This window comes from Myodes glareolus, chromosome 25, assembly GCF_982192425.1.
Source record: "Myodes glareolus chromosome 25, mMyoGla1.1, whole genome shotgun sequence".
NCBI lineage: Eukaryota > Metazoa > Chordata > Mammalia > Rodentia > Cricetidae > Myodes > Myodes glareolus.
The window spans coordinates 31,215,725-31,231,681 of record NC_142050.1 but is presented as its reverse complement, the minus strand read 5'-3'; the positions used below and the strand labels follow the sequence as shown (position 1 = coordinate 31,231,681).

Sequence of the window (15,957 nt, the reverse complement as noted above, 5' to 3'; positions counted from 1 at the left end):
AAACCCTGTCTTGAAAACCAAAAAAAAAAAAAAAAGGAAAGGAAAGGAAAGGAAAGGAAAGGAAAGGAAAGGAAAGGAAAGGAAAGGAAAGAAAAGAAAAGGAAAGTGCCAGACATAGGCACCTGTTGTTTCATGTCCCTCTTATCATCCTATTCAACGTGGCCAATGCTGATGATCTTCTGACCAAAACAGAGCTGACCATAAACACGTCTCTTTTTTTATAATTTGCTGTCTGTAAAAGCATGTGTGTGAAAGCATGTGTCTCTGTAAGTACACTATATTGAATATATAAACTAGCGAGGAGTCAGAACTCTCTAGTGAACAACTTTACAGTGATGCTATCCCACCAGCATCTCCCTAGCTCTTAAAAGGTTAGCACATTTTAATACCAAACTCATTCCCAAATGTGTCACTTCCTCTGGAAGGCAGCAAAATATGCCCCATCTGAAGTCCTCAATTACTGCCGATGGTAAATCTGGGACTCTCACTCGTTTGCCTATCTTCCAGGGACACACGTGCCCAGCACTCGAAGTAGCCTCCAGATGCCACTTTCTGAGGACTGGAAGAAAGAGATGAGCGGCTCAGCTCAGTGATGACACACTGTTTGGTGCATCGTAGCCAAAAATAGTGCTGGCCTTTTTCATTGCCGTATCACACTGCTAACACATATCTAAGGGCTGTCGTTCATCACCCCCATGAGGCTGGCTACTTGGTGTGCTAATCCTTCATCGTCTGCTGTACTTCATTCTGCTGCAGTCCTTATCTTCCCGTGGAATCATATCCAAAGCATGGGTTTGTTATTGTTGACTTTATATTTCAAAACCATACAAAACCTTCAAGTAGCTAATCTAAAAGGGTGTGTCATTCTCTTATATGAACAATTCTTTGAAATTATCAACAAGTAATTATGAGAAGCCAAGAATTACATAAGAAAAAAATCAAACTTGCACTTTTAAATGTCATAATATTTTCTACATAACCTTACTCAGGATAAAAAAAAATGAAGATGGATTTGAACGCATCTATAAAGAAGGATTGTCCTTCTTTAACCTTTAAAATATATCTGTAGTGGGGTTTTTTTTTGTATCTTTCTACAACAAGCAAAAGGCATCTAAAGACAGAGGAGTGAGCAACGAATGTTAGGCAGTTAAAGAGGGACTTGGAAGGAATATATTTCTTAAAATCCTTTTAGTGGTGGCACGCTTAATAATTATATATTTAAGACTGTTTCAAAATAGGGGAAAGAATATAAGTAGCAAAGAAATAAACAATCTTGGCCATAAAACTGTAACTGTGAAGCTGGATAATGGGTGCATGAAAATCTAATATACTATGTTGAACATATTTCATAATGTAGGAAAATAGAGAAACAGCTAGTGCTTAAAGAGTCAACTCCAAAAACTGTCCAAAGATCTCCATCAAACCCAAAATTAATCTGTTCTAATTTTGTATTTGGCTGGTTAGTAGTAATTGTGGTAATACTTTCTTAGAGGACAAACTAACAACAATGACCCTCCATGTCCCCAGGTCCCACCGTTTATTCACATATATATTCACCTCCGTGCTAAAATGTGCCAGTTCCTACCTCAAGCAAGCAATTCAACTGCTTTAACCAACTGCGACTTCATCCTTCTATGGTGCTCTCTAGTATTTGTGTTCATACTGGACATTTTTTTCATGGGGGTCACAAACTATTCTCAATTAATCTTAATTTATTTTAACTACCTTGCAGATCAAAATTATTTCTGAAATAATTTTCAAAAGAAACATTAGAAGAAATATCACCTAAAGAGGAAGGTAGGAATACCCACTGATATATTAATACAAACACAAAACATATAAGTAGTAAGTGGGAATGAAGAGAGAAAAGCAATTTGGAAAGCCCCTTTCTCAAAAAAAAGAAATAATAACTATTAACATTGTGGTGTTGTTTTCCAATCAAAAGCAATCTTGGATGAAAAAAAAACATAGTCAACAATTCAGGTAAAAAAAATAAATAAATAAAGTATTTGCTGTCTGTGGGCTGCTACTTTAAAACTGACCAAAATCTTCAAACGGAGATCAATTACAACAGAACAGCCCAATTCCCCCTTAGCACTATTAAGTGCCGGTACTGATGCTCTGCCCATCCTCAAGGCCTTTCTTCATCCTTTCTTCATCGCTAAGTATAGAGCACAGATGTCTTCACAAGTGTGCAACACTGGCACAGCTTTCTAAGTTAATCCAAATTCAGTTTTCTATTTCTTTTATAGTCAAGACTGCTATTCATACATATCATACTGCTATTCTCCCATTAAAGAGCTGTGACAAGTCACACAGGACAACCTCATGAGATCAGGTCTATTCATGTTTCCTTTTGTGTGTCATGTGGCTCATGAAGATCCAGATCAGGAGGTCTTTAGGCAATCTGGTTCCTCCATGGGTTGCCAATCAATATGATTTAAGAGTTAAACAACTAATTGAGGTTCTTAGTGGTGTATCTGCCCATGAGCTTTCTGTGCTCCTGTATATCACAATAAATTCATTAGTTCACCAAGACGGACTTGAATGGAACCCTTCCTTTGGACCATGAATGCCCTCTCTATACAGGGCAAATTTACACTTATTTAACATCTCCTAGGAAAGTCCCATATCAGTGGTCTTGATTTTAATAAAATTGAACTTACAGCATTTGCTAATCCTACCTCTGAACAAGAAGTATACATATTACAATTGGTTAAAATTGTAAAAGGTTCTCTTCTCTGAAAGGAATACACAGATAATTGTACACCTGCAGAATCATTGGATAAAGAATGTAGATGCAACAAATAAGATTGGCCATGATTAATAAAAAGAATCGAGGACACTTTAACAACAAATAAGGGGACTCAGTAGAATGTGGGTACATCTCCAGCTACAGCATCTGCATTTATTACCACCCCTTAACCACAGCAACAAGGTCCTAACTACACAGCAGAGATCTAGAGAAAAGTCTCTGCTATGAGTATCTTACTGATTAGCACTCACAGAGATTTTGTAGGCCACTATCAGATGAAATTCTGCAACAGCAGGTTCTATGTCACATTTCAACTCAGGTATAAGGCTAAGGACCCTACAGCTTATACTCCATTTTTAAATATACATTTCAACTACTCATAGCACAACATATTAGTAATATCCCTCCTTTGCATATTCACTATGACTCCAGAACAGGAGCATAAGCTGTGGAGGCAGCATGGTTACTCAGGAGCTGCTTCTCCCTCCACCACAAGAAGTACAGAACAAACAAAAGATGTGTATCCTGGAAGGAAAAATAATTAACCAAAAGCCATTTATGCCATCTGCCAATGATAATCTAATGAAAGCATGATATGCAAAGAAATAACTCCCTCTAAAAGCAGGGAGGGGAGGAAAGGGGGAAAGAGGGAAACAGGAAGTCACAGCTATCCTGATGACCAGTCAGTCTGAAGAGGGCGAGAGATGGAAAGAGGCATAGAGAGCACTGAGATTAACAAAACATTCAGAATATCCAGGTGACTCATCAAAGCTACGGCCCAAACTGTAAGTGACCCAAGTAATGCAAAAGCCCAAATCAATCTAAGGGTAACTATCAAAATGCTTGGCATTTTAGGACAAAAAAAGCTGAAGTTCTCATATTGTGTTTCTCTTGTAAATCTGAAATTCTGATTCTTCACCTTAGGAAAATAATCATACCTGTGCACAGATAAGTGTGACAAAATTCATATTGTACAATTAGTAAAATGTCTGATATTTCTCAACACAAAGTTCTCATTTTAAAAAATGGTGTCGTGCATGGTGGCACAAGCCTTTAATACCAGCACTCAGAAGGCAGAGGCAGGCGTATCTCTATGAGTTGGAGGCTAGTCTGGTCTACATAGAAAGTATCAGTATCAGGACAGGCAGGATTACGTAGAGAAGCCCTGTCTCAAAAAAGAAAATTAAAACTCATTTCAGCTAAATGAATCAATTAAAAACTACTATCATAAAGTCTTTTAAATTGAATGTTAAAGTGCTAAAATTTAAGCCAAAGACAAGTTCATGAATCAATCACTTAAAAATTGTGAGGTCAGGAATAGTGGTACAATGTCGTACTGGAACCAACAGGATCGGTAGATCAAGGCCATCCTGGGGCTATCCTAGGCCATATGAGATCCTGCCTCAAAGTAAAATTAAAATGTTATAAAGGAAGATAGGGCAAGGTAAGTTTTACATGTAACTCTCAGGTGAAGTAGCGTGTTTACAAGTCATTACCTCAGGTCTCCATTCCGATAAGAGGATGTGACAAGAGAGGAGCACAGAAAGCACAAAGGGAAAGGTGAGCTATAAGAAGTCACTCCAGTGTTCAGCCTAAGGTGACAGAAAAGTATAATTACTGTAAGATTTTTCATAAACTCACTTGAACAAAACAACTTTGTAAAAGGCCATGTATTTCTTAAGTGTATCTTGATCTTTAATGTGGTAAAATTTTAATACTATGATTCATTAAAATATTCTTCCACTAATGAAGAGAATTTAGCAAGGAAAGGTTTGGTAACTTCAGGCCAATATCAAACTCTGGATAGTCTATAAAGATCAAAGATATGATCTGCACAGTGATGTACAATGAGGACAGCTGTGGGGCTGCCAAAGCCTGGCAGGAGTCGAGTGCTGACCTAGCATGTGCTAGGTCCTGGTTCAATTCCAGTGCCTAATCACAAAACAAAAGCAAAATCGAGCAGTGAACCCCTCGCTTCACACTGCTCTCCTTGATAACTAACTGCACTCTACAATTTTCCTTTATTGAGCATGAGCAGTCCTATCAGCTTACAGAAAATAGGTGATATACTGTCAAACATTGAGCTTGGAAAGATCTCCAGCCTTGCCCTGCAAAAAGTCCCACTGGAAGTCAACAATCACGTAAAGTATCCAACAGCCCTGAGAAGCAGCACCGAGTAAAGTCGGTGGAAGAGGAAGAGGCTGTGTGGAAACACGAAGGTGCCAATTCCATACTGCACATTCTAAGCAATCAACATTGCAGCAGAAAGAGTAAGGCAAATGATAACAGACAGCACCTCAGAGGGCAGAGTCACCATAAAGATGAGGCTCATGACATCCTGACACCCAAAACTATGGGAAGTAAAATGCAGATGATTGAAGCCACAAAGCTTGCAAGTAATTCTATGAAACCAACAGAAAACCAAGTTTAAAAACAATTATCACAACTGCCAAGAACTTAGATACACATATTTCTTCAACAATTCAACAGATTTAAGGAAAAAAGACACATTTTAAAACAAAACTTTAAAAGTTACCAATTCTCTGAACCTCTGATAGACAAGATCACTGTCAGTGAAGATCATGACTGGTGGCTGACTTCACACAAATCACACGAGAACTTCCATAGCATAATATTTCAGCTGTTATAGCACTCAGTGATGGGCACATCCTGTGCTCTCTGAGCATGCTCCCACACATGCTGCTCACCCAGCTCAGGTACACCGAACATGATGAGCACATGTCAAGCAGCAGTACAGCAGGATCATGATGCAACTCTTGGCAGATGTAGCTCATTCTCTAAAACGCTCATGTGAAGCTAGACAGGTGTGCTTTGGCCATAGACAATTGGAAGATCTGTTATTTCTACCTGTGGTCCTATAGGTTAAGACACAATCAGGCCCAGGTAGGTCATCACAGGTATCTAAAAATTCAAGAACAGATTTACTACCACATCTACCAACTCCCTGCCAAATTTCTATCTTCTAAAGTTTGGCTCAGTATAAGAACTGTCCCCATTTAAGACATGCTTCACTGAGCACTGAATATCCTGGAGCTTTGCCTTGGCTATCCGCCACACCTGTGTTAGGCCCTGACTGCCCATCCCTTTCTGCTATAAGAATTAATAGTAAACATGAAACAGAACAGGGAGAGTCTTAGTAGTATTCAAACTGACTGGAATTTAGATGAAAGTTTGTGAAGTGCCTTTCAAATGTTAACTGAATTTTACCAGTAGTGTGTCATTTTACCCACTGCAAAACAGAACAAAACTCTGACAAAGAAGCACCTTTCTGGAGAACCGATCGCTGGCTGACAGCTTCACCACATTATCTGAACTAGCTGAATCTTACAAGTCTGAGAAATGAAGAAACACTGTTTCTAAGTGGCTCCTGAGTTTTCCAGCACGATTAATAAAAAACCAGAGGCATATATTGGGGTTCAACCTGAGAATCAGAAAAGCAAAGCAGCCAAGCCATTAGAGAGCTCTTACCTCTACGAAATCTTCAGACTGAAAGAGAGCGAGTTCCTGTCTCATCCCGTCCTATATTACTCTCTAGTGCTGGGATTAAAGGCATGCACTTCCAATGCCCAGCTTCTATGGCAAACTTGTGTGGCTGCTGGGATTAAAGGTGTGTGTAACCACTGCCTGGCCTGTATGGCTGACCAGTGTCTCTGTTTTGCATTCTGGTCTTCAGGCAAGCTTTATTTATTAATATATAAATGAAATATCACTAAGAAGTTGTATGACTGAAATACTTTGAAATGCTACATTCCCTTTAAAGTTGGGAATCCTCAGTTAACTTAAAACACAAAAAAAAAAATGCAATAAAACCTAAGAATAACCCAAACCCATTCCAGTCCTAGATTCAAAATAGAAACAGTATGTCTTCTTTTAAAGTTCCCTCTAGGTCATGATCAGTACCAACAATATCAAGGATTTTCTTCCCTGACAGCAAATTCCAAGGTCTCTTTCCCCACTTGAGGTTAATTTTATCACTATTTAAACATTAATGCAACAGTTACCAAAGTAAAATAATTTTATTTAACGTTCTCTAGAAAGTGGCAATACGATACTAGGAAAGCGATGGCTTGTTCCAGGAGAGACGGCTACTGGAAAACAGGGTGTTTGGTATCCAATGTCTCAATCTACAGACACTATTAAGTATACCAAAGAATTATACATTCCAGCCAACAATGGCTAAATTGACAGTTTTATTTTGAAATCAAATATTTAAAAATTACAACTTTTTAGAATCACACAGCTGGAAGGATGGAATTATTTAAAAAAAATGGCCCTCTTATTTCCTCTGTTGCACAGAATTCAGTAAGAAATGAAGATTTTTGTATTTTTACTAGATCCCAGTCTTACACACTTGAAAATGTACAGTAATGGATATGACAGGCAGGTCACCAAAAAAGTGACATTTTGGAAGGTTCTGGTGCTGCTCAGAGGGTAAAAACATATATTTCTATCATTACGATTTTGAAAAGGGAAAAATGGAGTGTAAGGGTGTGTGGTCACAGGGCTCCCACCTTGTTACTGGGTAGCTATGGTCTTGTCTCCTCACTGTCTGTCTCCTGACACAAACATGCTGAGACAAATGAGCTTCCAACTAAAAGATGGGCTCTGAATGCAGGGGAAATCTAGGTTCCAAGCAGAAAGTAACTGCTGATGTCTTCAAAAGCTAAGAATTGTCTTCTTCAAATTTTACTGTTTTTTTAATTATTTTAACTTTTTAGCAAGAAATGTTTTCCATCCAAAGGAACACTGAAAATTGAACTAAAACACTCATAGCTCTATTCATCATGCCGTCTGACTTTCATTCATGCTTAAATGCAGATGTCTGATATTTTCAATTAGTTCATGCTCCAACAATAAATTTTTAACCTAAAGATCATTCTTCCAAAAAGCATGTGAAAACTAAATTGGCCCTATGCATAAAACTGCACATGAAAACTCTGCTTTGTCCTAGAACTGCCATGCAACCAGGCATTCCACAGCCAGAGCTTTCCTGTGGCACTGCTTATAAGTCATTCAGACTGTACAATGGATACTATAAGAGGCTCTGGCTTTGCCCATGTATTCATCATTACACCCCTAGTATTTATTAGATAGTTAGTCCCAATAATTTATCATTAATCTACCATTAAAATACGTAAAATACTGAAACTAAAGCTGACAGGTCAACCACATCATGTTACAGGTTTTTGAAAACATGCTCAAAAAGCTTACACACTCTCTTTCAACTTTGCATTATCTACCATCAAAGCCTACATTTATTTCACTATTAGACAATATCTTAAGTAATATAAACCACTATCTTCAAAAATAGTTTTCCTGCTTACCTTCCTTTAACTTATCATAATGCAATCAAAAATCCTCAAGCAAAGATCCCACCTTCTTCTCAAAGTCTCTAGTTCAGTAAACCAAAAGCAGAAATAAATTTGAATAATAATGTTTCTGAGTTTTGTTGGTGCTACTGGTTCAAAAAGCATTTTGATAGTCAACATCCTGAGTTAATGATCACACAAACAGGATACTAAATGAATATATCTGAAAAAAATCATCAGCTAAAAGGCATAGAATCTAGTTATTATCCACAGTGATTCTCACTCAAAAGGTATAGGTAATTAATCCTAAGTGAATATGATCAGCAATCAGTTTCAAAAGCTTACTAAACTAAAGACAACTCACGAATCACACAGATGATGCTAAGGGTCTTCCATAACTTACATCCAAATCAAAACTTTTCTTCTACGCCATAAAATAAACCTTCTATTAAAGCTAAATATTCTTCTGCATATTCTTGAATAACCCTGTCCATTCATTTTTTTGTATGTCATTACCGACAGATATTATCTCTAAGATATGGACCAATGGTGCAGTTGGTGCTGTGTGGTAAAGTTCTCCACATAGACCCAGTTCATCAACATGCTAAGGATATTCTGAACAGAAATGACACCATTTCAGTGCCCTGAATAGATCTTGTGTGTTTTCAATTAAGCTAAAATTTCCAAAGATCTATGCTAAAGAAAATAAAAAGAGCAGAGTGTCCTGTGTCCATGACACAAATAAGTCACTTATAGAGATTAATGTGACTATGTTAGAGTGGAGAATGGGAAGTAACTACTAATATATTCAAGATTTCCCTTTGGAGTAAAGACAATGTCTCAAAATCAGAGTATAGCTATGGCTGCACAATTCCATAAACACACTGAACACTGAAAATTATTCTTTTTAGTTGGCCTTAGCCAACAGACTGAGAGAAGCAATAAAACCTGTACTTTAAATAAATGAACTTAACAGCATATAATTGTATTTCACTGAAGCTGCTAAAATATCTCACTCTATAATGTGAAAACAAAATCCCCAAATAATCCGCTTTTAACCTATGGAAGAATTAACTCACTTAATAAGTCAGAAATACATATTGTGATAATTTATATATTCTATATATTAATAGCCAATAAAGTTGCTTCATTTATTATCACCATTTTAATATGAGTTTTGTTTTTAAAGGTATAGGAACTAAATACATTTGATAAAACTAAAGCCATTGTAAACAAAGGAAGAGAAGATAAGTTGTCTCCACTGTCTTTAACTATTATCAGTTCCTCATCATGGCAGAATTAGGATCATTTCACTGTTGTTGGGAACTTAGAACTATTACTTTAAGTTATACAAAGACAGAGCTCATCTACCTCAGAAGAATTGCTGTATTTGCATATGACAATGTCATATTTAAATGTCTTATTCTGAACAATTGACATCAATAAAAATAAACAGCTACATTGTTGGGTCATATGCTAAAACTAGAATATGTACAGATTACATAAATTGATGTAAGTTTCCAAAGAAATGTATGTGTTGTACATAAGGACAATGAAGAAAGCAATAAAATGTTAATAACAGATAAATCTCAACAAAGAGGTATATGGGGATGATGATGATGATGATGATGATGATGAAGAAGTTGATTTTTCGAGAAAATGTTTCTCAGTAGCTATGGAGCCAGTCCTGGAACTCACGCTACAGACCAGGCTGGCCTCAAACTCACAAAGATCCACCTACCTCTGACTCCCAAGTGCTGGGCTTAAAGGCGTGTACCACCACCACCAGGCTATTATTATTCTTAAATTTTTTTTACAACCTTAAAATTATTAAAAAGTTTAAAACATAATAAAATAAAATACATCTATTGATATTGTATATCTGAGTCTTGTTTTTTGTTTGTCTTTAATTTAGTATGATCCCTGCTATTCAATTGGGAAGTTTAGCCATTTATATTTAAAGCAATTATGTAGCTAGTATGCACCTTTTTATTTGTTTCCCAGCCATATCATCTTGGCTTTGCTATTTATCTTTTCTTTTTCCCTTGTAACTTTTTCTGTCTTTCCTGATTTTATTTAAATTAATCAATTATTCAGTGATAAATTTTATCTCCTCTGGTAAGCTTTTATCTACATATTTATTCTACTGTTTTAGTGCCCTAGGATTTGAATTATGAATTCTGAACTTACTATAGTTTATTCTAAATATTATACAGCTTCACATATGCTGTAAGAAACTTATGACAACACAGATTTGCTTATTAGGAATATATTTCTGAATCTATTGTTATGTAATTACCCCACATGTTATAAAATTATCATATATGGTTAATAGTTTGTTGTAAACAAAAATAAAATTCTACCAAACAATAAAGAAATCAACAAATAAAGAAGATGGCACTTTACTGTTGCCCACATATTGTTTTCCTGTGGTACCATCTGATATCACTTTCGTTCTGCTTAAAAAACTTTCTACATTTCTTGTCAGATGGTGGTAGTCACGACTTTTGGGAGGCACACAGAGGCAGTGAGTTCGAGGCCAGCTTGGTCTAGAGGAGCTAGTTCCAGGACAGGCCTCAAAGCTACAGAGAAATATCTCCCCCCGCCAAAAAAAAATTATACATTTCCTAAGTGCAGGTCTAAATTTTTCATCTTTAATTCATTTGAAAATGTCTGTTTTAACTTCACATGTAATTGATACAATATTCTAGATTGGCAATGTTTTGGGGTTTGTTTGTTTGTTTGTTTGTTTCTTTGTTTTGTACTTTCAAGATGACATTCATTGGTTTCTGGCTTATGCTGATTATGACACAAAGTCAGTGACGATGGTTATCATTTGTCGTCATCGTGTCCTGTCCCCCACTGGTGATATGTCCTTTTTTTCTCAGGCTACTTTTCAGGTTTTTGTCTTTGGTTTTCAGGAAACTGGTAACATATCTAGTGTTGATTTTCTTTGTGTTATTTTGTTTGGGATTGGTTGAACTCTTAATCTATGGGTCTATATTTTTCAACAATTTTTGGCCATTATTTCCTCTGATAATTTTCTGCCCTATTTTGTCTCTTCTCCCTCTACCACTGTAATCACATTATTTGTTAAACTGAAAGAAACCACAGCAGGAAGACCAATGGCTTTATCCATTTTTGGTTTGGTCTGCTGTCGCTCTATGCTTTGGTATGGATGGATTACATTAATCTAAGATTAAGTTCACTGATTGTCTCTAGAGTATACAAATCACAACTTATTCTGTCTGGTGATGTTTTCATTTCAGATACTAATGTTTGTCCATTTTTATCCTGCTTATGAATCATGCTCTCAGACTTTTGAACAAGTATTATAACTGCATGCTAGACATTGTGGGTGTGCATCATTATTGAGAATCTTGATTCTTTTATCTTACTTTAGAGAGTTTAGATCTGCCAGTCAATTGCTTAGCAAGTGAATCAGCTGGGAGAGGGGGACTATGGGAGTTAGTCCCCATGATTAAAGGAACAGTGTTCCTAAGGCACAAAGCATGGGATACTTCGGCATGCTCTCTTCCTATTCCCCAGCATTTGAATACCCTATCAGAACCTCCAGTCAGCAATCAGTACCACAGTGGCTGTTTTCTGCTAAGACTTGGGCTGTGTTTGAGCAAAAGCTCAGGAAACTCTGAGCTTTTTAAATCTTCTAGGGCTCCTTTTGCATGCAATATCTTCCTCTCTGGTATCCTAAGTCACAAATTTCAGAAGCCTCTACATCCCTGAACATTAATCCCTGATTTCTCCATTAAGAGAATCTTTTGGACTTCACTTCTCTACGGCAATAGTTTAAAAAGTACCCACCAAAGGAAGCAGGAAGAAAGTGGAACTGACCTCATCTGTTCTCTGCTTTCTCTTAACTGTATTACCTGAGGCCATTCAGGTTTATAGCTCCTTACTATAAACGACAATTTTAACATGGCCAGAACTAGAAGTCCAACAATATTTGAAACTGCTTTAACATGTTATTTTGTAAGATGAAAGGCACATTTCATTTCTACGTGGCAGAAAACCAAACCAGGATGGAAAACATTAAATAACCAGCTCCAATCCACAGATATTTAATCCAATATATACATTTCTCAAATATCTACTATAGGTACACAGTAATTGACATATTAGTAAAAGGAATCCAGAAAAAGTAGATTTCATCCATCTAAACATATATAACACATGGCGCCTCGCTCCCAAAAATAAGCATAGAAAATGAGTTACTAAGAATCAATCTTATTCAATCTACCAGAAGCGTGCATATATTCTCAAAAATGACTACAATTTGCATTCATGATTTATTTATCACTGCAAACATTCCTATTTTCTGTGCAAGTGATTTCATTCCAACAGTTACATTTTTCAATTCTCTACATGTACTTATCTTTTTAAATATTAAGTAGATATTACCATTTCTACTTAGCTATATCAAATTTGTTTCAGCTAACTCTTAATTGTAGTTCTAATTTTCACCTGGATAAATCAAATGTATTTTGCTGGCAAAGAGAAAATATAATGCACTTTCTAAATGCCATGTCAGCAGTATCATATCAAACAGTAATGCAACTCCTTCCATCTTCAACAAATAAAAGTGATACATTTCCAACCCACAGATTTATTCTCATCTCTCTCAATAAGCTCCTGTCATTTAACCCAATGCATTGAAAAGGTGATGGAAAGAAAACAGTCAGTAAAATTAAACTCAACTGTGTTCATGAAATAGCTTTAAAACATTTTAATATTTATTGTCTCTCTCTCTCTTCTCCCCCAGCTCCTGTTCTCTTTCTTTTGAAATCGGGTCTCAATCCATAGCCGTGGCCAGGAACAAACTCTCTATAAACCCCGGAATGGCCTCAAACTCATGACCTTCCTCTATTAACCACCCAAGTTATTTATTAGCTAAACATATGACTCAATAAAGCAAAATATGTATGACTATAAATCTGATAGTATATATCTTTGATTGCTATATATTGAGAATCAGTTCTTATTTTAAAAGCCTGACCAAAATAACAATAATAATAGTAATAAAAGTATGTTAGAAGACGGCTTAAAGATGGCAGATATTAATGGCATCCCCATTCACTGAAAGCTTCCTCACCCAGTTTGTGCTTCCTAAGGTAATAATTTAGGTCACTGTTTACTATTGTTGTACACTATTATCTCCAATCAAGATGACAGTCTTTGTACAAAGCCCATACCTGCAGCACATCTTGGATCTTCACCCATACATCTGCCATATCATATAATTTAATCTCTTCCTGCTGCGTTGGCTGGGTACCCACAGAGTCCTGCAGGTACCCCAGGACCACAGAGTGTGCAGTGGCTACAGCATTAAATTTGTCAAACAATAGCTCCAGCAGTTCTAGAAGTAACCTGTGGAAAAACAAACAAACAAGTAAATAACATTTACATAAATGCATACATTCATACACAAATAGTTTACACTGACCTACAAGAATAAATTACCAACTCTAGTGAGAAGTACAGTAAACACCACGTAAACAGTACAAATATCACATTCCAACAGATTTGATTTCCAACAGCTACACAATTTAAGTAGTCTTCTAAATCTATCTAGTACCAGTTACTGTCACTAAATGAAGATGACTGAAGAATGTATAAATCCATTATAAAGTCCCTAAATTGGCAGCCTAATAAACACAGTTCCTTTTAGGATATTTGAGGGTATGGAAAGAATCACAACTACTCACATATTCATATAGGTGGTCTCCAATGAATCCTGACAATTTTATTTTTTAAGACAGCAGTTCAGATGCCACACAGAATATGCTATTCCCTAGCAATAAATAGAGTGCTCTGGTAAGTAATGGGAAGCTGTGCTTACTATCATTCAAATGCATGGCCTAAGGTGTCTAGGAAAAAAAAAAAGACACCTGCTAAGCAATTTGACTTTCACTACAGGGAGAAGCTTAAGCATCTGCATTATATCATTTATCATAGTGAGATATGCTGGACACACATTATTACGTCATTACTATACATTCAAGGACACAAAATGAGGTTGCAAAAGCAACTGGTCTTAGAACAAAAGTTGATTTCCAAGCCAGTGTATTTAGCCACCTACTTCTCACTACCATTCTAGAATATAGATGTATACTGAGAGAAAGCAGAGAGTTTTCTGTCGTGATAGAAATTCCTCTTCCATTGAGCTTTATAACTTCACTGATCACTTAGGCCTGGGATTACTTTCTCCTCTCAACTTGGAGAGTAGTTCAACCTAGTTTTAAGAACTTACCACATGTGGCTTACTTATATAGCTAACAAATAAATGTCACATTTACCTTCATAAAGGTATTCTGCATCCCCTCTCCATGATTACTTTTGCAGAGTAGATTCTACTTAATATACTTCTATACTCAAGAGCACTTAGAACATGTTTAGCAAATACTTGTTGAATAAATTACTGTCTATACCATGAATGAGGATTTAAAAACTTGAAATGTGAGCTTCATTATATGTTTCTCAGTTCCCAGATCCTTAACAGACTAATTCAACCTCAAAGTAGAAAAGCAAAGCAAAGGTACTTTGTGGCAGTGTCAATTAACAAGACTTTACTGCCATAAGAAGAAGTTACAACTACAATCCCACAAGAACACACAGCATATTATCTATTCCTGTGGATTTTTTACTGCCCAGCTGTTGTAATTAATGAGCCAATGTGACAGCCCATAACTACCCTATGCTAAAACTCTATTTGACATTGCAATTTCAACAAGAATCAACAGAATTGATGTAGTGTTCCCGGCCTGCAGTACACCTGGAAAACCTAGAAATTACACATTGAGTAGATAAACTAGAGCCATCTTACCTTTTAGAAGATAACTTTATCTTCTCATTGTCAGTTTAGATTTAAATATTTTTCTGTTTTAAAGAACCATACAAATATCAGAAGAAAGAAGACTTGGCTAACTAAGCATAAGAGCCAAAACAGTTAGCTCAGTGTTAAGAAATAACTGATATAAATCTTGCAACTGAGATCATACACAGAATATAGTAGACCAACTGAAGTGGGTCAATTTCTACTTAAAATTGGGCTGGAGAGATAGATGAATGAGTGGTGAAGAGTACTACCCGCTCTTCCAAAGGTCCTGAGTTCAATTCCCAGCAACCACATGGTGGCTCACAACCATCTGTAATGAGATCTGGTGCCCTCTTGAGAAAGAGACCTGGTCAGTCATCCTCATCAACTTAGACCATGAAACCCAATATGGACAAGTTCAACAGAATCACCAAATATGGGCTGCCCATGCATGCTTCAGCATTACCAGGGCATAAATTTCATTCATTTTTCAATTTCATTTTATCCTACAGCTCCAAAGTATGAGTCTGTAAACAATATGCATTCTTCAGAGATAGCAAAATAAAAGACACTAATGCAATGCACTGGCTTTCATTAATTGTCTTTTTTTCCCAACTCTCTTGATATGTCCCCCTTTTTTATTTTAGTTTTGGTTTATTGAGAAAGTGTTTCACTATGTAGCCTTGGCAATCCTGAAACTCACTCTGTCGACAAGCTTGGCCTCGAACTCACAGATATCAGCCTCTCTCTGCCTCCAGGGTGCTGGAATTAAAGGTGTGTACCACCACCACGCAACTCCCAATTCTCTTGATAATAAACTCTCAGGGTTATTATATTTCTTTAATTATTTCTGTAATGATGATGGTTATATCACCTAATGTCCTTTCTGACAAAATGAAACTTTAATGGTCATGTTTTACTTAACAGTGTTTGAATACACATTCAGAAGTCTAGAGGTCACTGTGGTCCAGCATTCTAGTAACTTGAAGTTCTGAGTTCAGAACTATGAACTAGCAAGGGAGCAGAAATATGGGAAGTGA

At 36.5% G+C, this 15,957-nt stretch overlaps 1 protein-coding gene across 2 annotated transcripts in view; it reads right to left on the bottom strand.

Moving 5' to 3' along the window:
* The window catches only part of Exoc4 (exocyst complex component 4), a 699,662-nt gene that overhangs the window by 590,015 nt on the left and 93,690 nt on the right, over positions 1-15,957 (bottom strand). For both annotated transcript variants that reach the window (XM_087901868.1, XM_087901869.1), the window contains exon 7: positions 13,296-13,470. In XM_087901868.1, coding sequence (XP_087757994.1) covers positions 13,296-13,470 — 175 coding nt within the window. The remainder of the gene's footprint in view (positions 1-13,295; positions 13,471-15,957) is intronic.